The sequence below is a fragment of the Sesamum indicum genome, linkage group LG3, assembly GCF_000512975.1.
Source record: "Sesamum indicum cultivar Zhongzhi No. 13 linkage group LG3, S_indicum_v1.0, whole genome shotgun sequence".
In the NCBI taxonomy this organism is placed as follows: domain Eukaryota; kingdom Viridiplantae; phylum Streptophyta; class Magnoliopsida; order Lamiales; family Pedaliaceae; genus Sesamum; species Sesamum indicum.
In genome coordinates, this window is record NC_026147.1 from 12,210,476 (window position 1) to 12,214,860 (window position 4,385).

A 4,385-nucleotide genomic window follows, 5' to 3' on the forward strand; every position below is an offset into this window, starting at 1 on the left:
TAACAAGACTCCTTTTTTCTTCCCTGGTAATCTCGGAACACAATGGCGGGTCCTCTTCTTTATCATCTTTCCCCTGCATTTTCCATTTCTAGACCAACCCTAAAATCAATTACTTGTTACAGTGGTAATTCTGATTATTATAGGTACGATAAGCGGAAATGTTCTTGCAAGAATGATCTTGATACAAATTTAAAACCTGCAATTTGGTCTAAAAACCTAGTCTCCCTAGCAATTGCTGTCGCCCTTATTGCTCCACTGCCGTCTTCCGCAATTCCTTCTCTCAGTTCCAAATCATTTTCACTCAATTCAACAACTACTCCATTCTCGCAGGCCCAGAATTTGCCGAGTGGATTGGAAAATGGGTAATTTTTACGCTTTTTCTCTCTTCTTTAATGGGTTTTTTTGTTGTTGTTGTTGTTTTGGCTCGTTGCTGCTTAGCGGACCTGCAGTTTGAATTCTTTTGCAAATTCTCTTTTTCTATTTTCTCCTTTTTTTTGGGTGAGGCGGGGGGTTGGTTGGTATATTTTGATTGTTGGTGGTTGGAGAAAACTTGGGCTCTTCATTACCTTCTTTCTGTGGTGGGGTGGGATGTTCGGGGGTTGGAGGGGAAATGTCTCGAAAGGGCTTTTAGTAGAATTCATCTGTCTCTAGTTTGTCTTAGAGAATCTTGGTGGAGAGGTTTTAGTAATTTGTTTATGCTCAAGAATGGGACAGTTTAATGTGTGTTTGGAAATTCTTGTTCTTTAATCAGATTATATAGTGTTTGATAGAATTTTTCATTCTGATTCGTTTAAGTATAAATGCAAATGTCAAACCTCATTAAGATGATGGTGGCAGCATAGATATGAGTAGAAAGTGAATTTAGTTGTTTTCTGGATTTTATGTAGTTTTGGTTGAGTGACTGCCCATTGTAATGAATCTTCCCTTTTATCCTGCTAGTTTTATTCATAACTAGCACTAAAATTTTGAACTTGAATTCGCTTGAACATAGAGGTTCAACTTTTCTCAGGCTTTTTCAGTAAAGAATATAAATGAGAATGCACTTCCATTGCAGAAAAATCAGGCCTTGCCCTTCTATAAATCCGGGCTGTATCTCAAGTAATCCCAAGTCATCAAACTTTGCATTTCCATGGAGGATACTAGGCTATTCTTCAAACAGTGCTGCCATTCAGGTCAGTTTCTTGCTTTTAGTGCATTGGATTTTACATAACTAAATTGACTACTACCCATTATCAGCAACTGCAAGATGCACTTCTAAAAACACAGAAGAACGTCAAGATTCAGCTTGTTGAAGATACACCCACTGGTAAGTAACTTGTGACTTCGCATACTCACAGAAGGCAATTAGATGCTCAATTAGGAGAATAATCAAATTGACTTTGTTAGTGGACTTGGGGAAACAGCAACTAAATCACGCGGGATAAGATGATAATTTTGGAACTTTCAGATATAACTCTGCAGATGTCCATTTATAAAGCTAAGCGGGAGAAGATTATCCAAGTGATTAGTCCTATATATGCAACGGTGCGCTTGTTTTGGGGAATGAATGATCTTTCTTTTTGATCCTGAAAGAGTCACCATTACGGAATTTTTGCAAACACTCAAATAATTAAGTGGAAAAGCAGTTTCTTATTACTCTTTATCAATAATGAAAACAATGCAGGCAAATATATGCAAGCTGAGGTGGATGGAGGATTTGGGCGAGATGTTCTGGAATTTCTGGTAAACGGAGATGTTGTTTCATTCAGAGCTATGGCAACCAAAGTTACATACGTATATCCCTTCACAACAGCCTTAGGTGACTCAAAAGGTCAGGAAGAGAGAATGAAGCAGATCCTTAATGAGTTAGGATGGTATGCTCCAAGTTTTGATTCCATGGACTAGAGTTATCATTGTCTGTACACTGATCTGCTGATTTATCTTAGATCCACCTGTTTGTTCTATCACATTGACAGTTCTAAATTCAATATGCAGTTTCTTAACGTACAACTCCGGATACAATGCATTTCGCCATTTGCAATTAGTTATCATGCATTGGTTTCTTTGAACAGCTTTCAATGCTTTCCACTAGGGGTGCAAGACGAGCTCAGCCAGCTCGATTTCGAGCTTGACTTGTTTCTAATATGCTCATGAGCTCACTTTTTTTTATATACTTTTTTATTTTTAAGTATTTTTATACTTTAACTACATGTTCAATATTATATCAAGTTTATATTCCAAACTCACCATATATTAAAATTATTAATTAGTCACTTTATCTCTTACTTTATTTTTAGATAATAATAAAATATGTATTTTTATTTATGCTAGAACGTATCACGTATGTTGCACGTGTAGAAACATATATTTAGAGGTGAATATATCAACTTATTAACTACAGAAGATATTAAGTTTGCACTTTTATTTATATTTCTATCATTGAAATATTAGTATATACAATTATATTTTGAAAAATAATGATAATAATTGCTTAAAAACCATTAAATTCTATTATTTGTAATTTCACTACCAAATTAACTTACTTGATACTATTAAATAAAAAAATTAATCCTCAAAACTGGAATGTTTCATTTTATATTTACCAATTATTATATCCGATGACCTTGTATTGGAATATAAATTAGTTGCGAAAGTAAAATATAATATATAAAAAATCCAAATCAAAATAAATTAATTAGTGAAAGTCCCTTATTTTATAAAAAAAAATCCAATTTAATCAAATCGATCATGTTTTACATTGTAGTTTAATTTCTTTGGTGATTTTCTCTGTCTTTAATTTTATTTATTTCTATTATATTATTTTTGTGTATGATAAATTTTTTCTTTTACTATCCTCACATATATCTTTTATTTTTAAATTGTTGATGTGAGATGATTGTAATTATTTATTCACTATTTTTAATAAAACATTAATCTAATTAGACATTCTTACTATCAGTATTTGTATCCAAGGTCCTATAATTATGCTAATTTTGTCAAAATATTATTTACATACTTCATCAACTTTTAAATTTGAAATATTATTGCATAAAATGTTATTATTTATCTTTATTTGCAATTTTTTTTTATTTTTATTGTGATTTCTTGATCTTATTCATATGAATCTAATTAATATATTTATTTCTTATTCAATAATATATTATGTTTTTACAAACTTAGAGAGGGTGTTTGGCTAAACTTGTTTGAAATATTATATAAGCTCCTATATCTTATCAGATATTTTAAGGGCTTAAAAATATTGAATTCTATTTTAAAAGTAAATTCTTATAGTATTTCGATAAATAAAAGGCCAGAACTTAAGATGTTATACTGTTTTAATATAATAAAATCTTCAGACTGTAATAATATCTGCAAAAGCCATTAAGTTAACTATTAGAATTTAACATGAACATTAAAAGAGTTTATAAGATCTTATCAGCTCTATAGGAAAAAAAAAATAAAAAATTATCAGGCAGTTTTATAGAGTTCGTAAGCTTTCAAAGATCTTATAAGATATTTTGAGTTTATAAGATCTTATCAGCTCTATAGGAAAAAAAAAATAAAAAATTATCAGGCAGTTTTATAGAGTTCGTAAGCTTTCAAAGATCTTATAAGATATTTTAAAAAACTTATAAATCTTTTTTGTGCATACATGATTATCTAATATTGAAATCAAATAATTTTAATTTAATATAAAAATAGTGCTTTTATTTGTGGATAACTATTTTTACTTATTTTTTTTATAAATTTATTCTAAAGAAAAAAAACATATATCTTTTCTTTTTTATATTCTTCTATTGATATCTTTTTGTTTCTAAATATTTTGAAATTTATTAATATACTGATTGTTCATTATTTTCAAGAAGAAATAATTCGAATTGAATAAACCCTCAGTATCAAAATAATTATATTTTGCATATTGTGACATGATAGTTATGTTAATTATATTTCATATTATAGTTATATTTTGAATTTAATTATTGCATGTTGTCGTCCTTGAATTTATATTAATCTTTTAGTAAATGTTTTCAATTTATATATTTTTAATATATTTGTAGTCTTGCTTGAATTATTTTTTTAATGATAAATAAAAGTCAGTTATAAAAAGACAAAGCTCTAATAAAAAAAATATTTAATAATTCTCATTCCTCTCAACTATTTAGATATATTAGATTATTTTTATATATAAAATTTATTATTTTTTAATTAATTTTGATTTATTACCAAACAATTATCTAGTGTACGTATGAGTGTCTTTTCACAATAAAAAGCAAACATTTAAGATATTTACACTTTTATATATAATATATATTATCTAAAAATAAACTTAATCAATAATTTAGTAAGTTTTGATATTTTTTTGTAAATAAATATTTAATTTAGTAAGTTTTGATACTTTTTTTTTT

At 28.3% G+C, this 4,385-nt stretch overlaps 1 protein-coding gene across 2 annotated transcripts; it reads left to right on the forward strand.

The window, feature by feature from the left end:
• On the forward strand, nt 1-2,020 carry LOC105158143 (thylakoid lumenal 17.9 kDa protein, chloroplastic). 2 transcript variants are annotated; one of them, XM_020692798.1, is made up of 4 exons: nt 1-362; nt 1,055-1,172; nt 1,237-1,306; nt 1,448-1,656. In XM_020692798.1, the coding sequence occupies exons 1-4, from the start codon at nt 43-45 to the stop codon at nt 1,561-1,563; spliced, it is 624 nt and encodes a 207-aa protein (XP_020548457.1). In that variant the 5' UTR covers nt 1-42; the 3' UTR covers nt 1,564-1,656. The 2 variants fall into 2 exon arrangements, with proteins under 2 accessions (XP_020548457.1, XP_011073085.1); XM_011074783.2 differs by lacking the exon at nt 1,448-1,656 and adding an exon at nt 1,664-2,020 and having other exon boundaries at nt 4-362.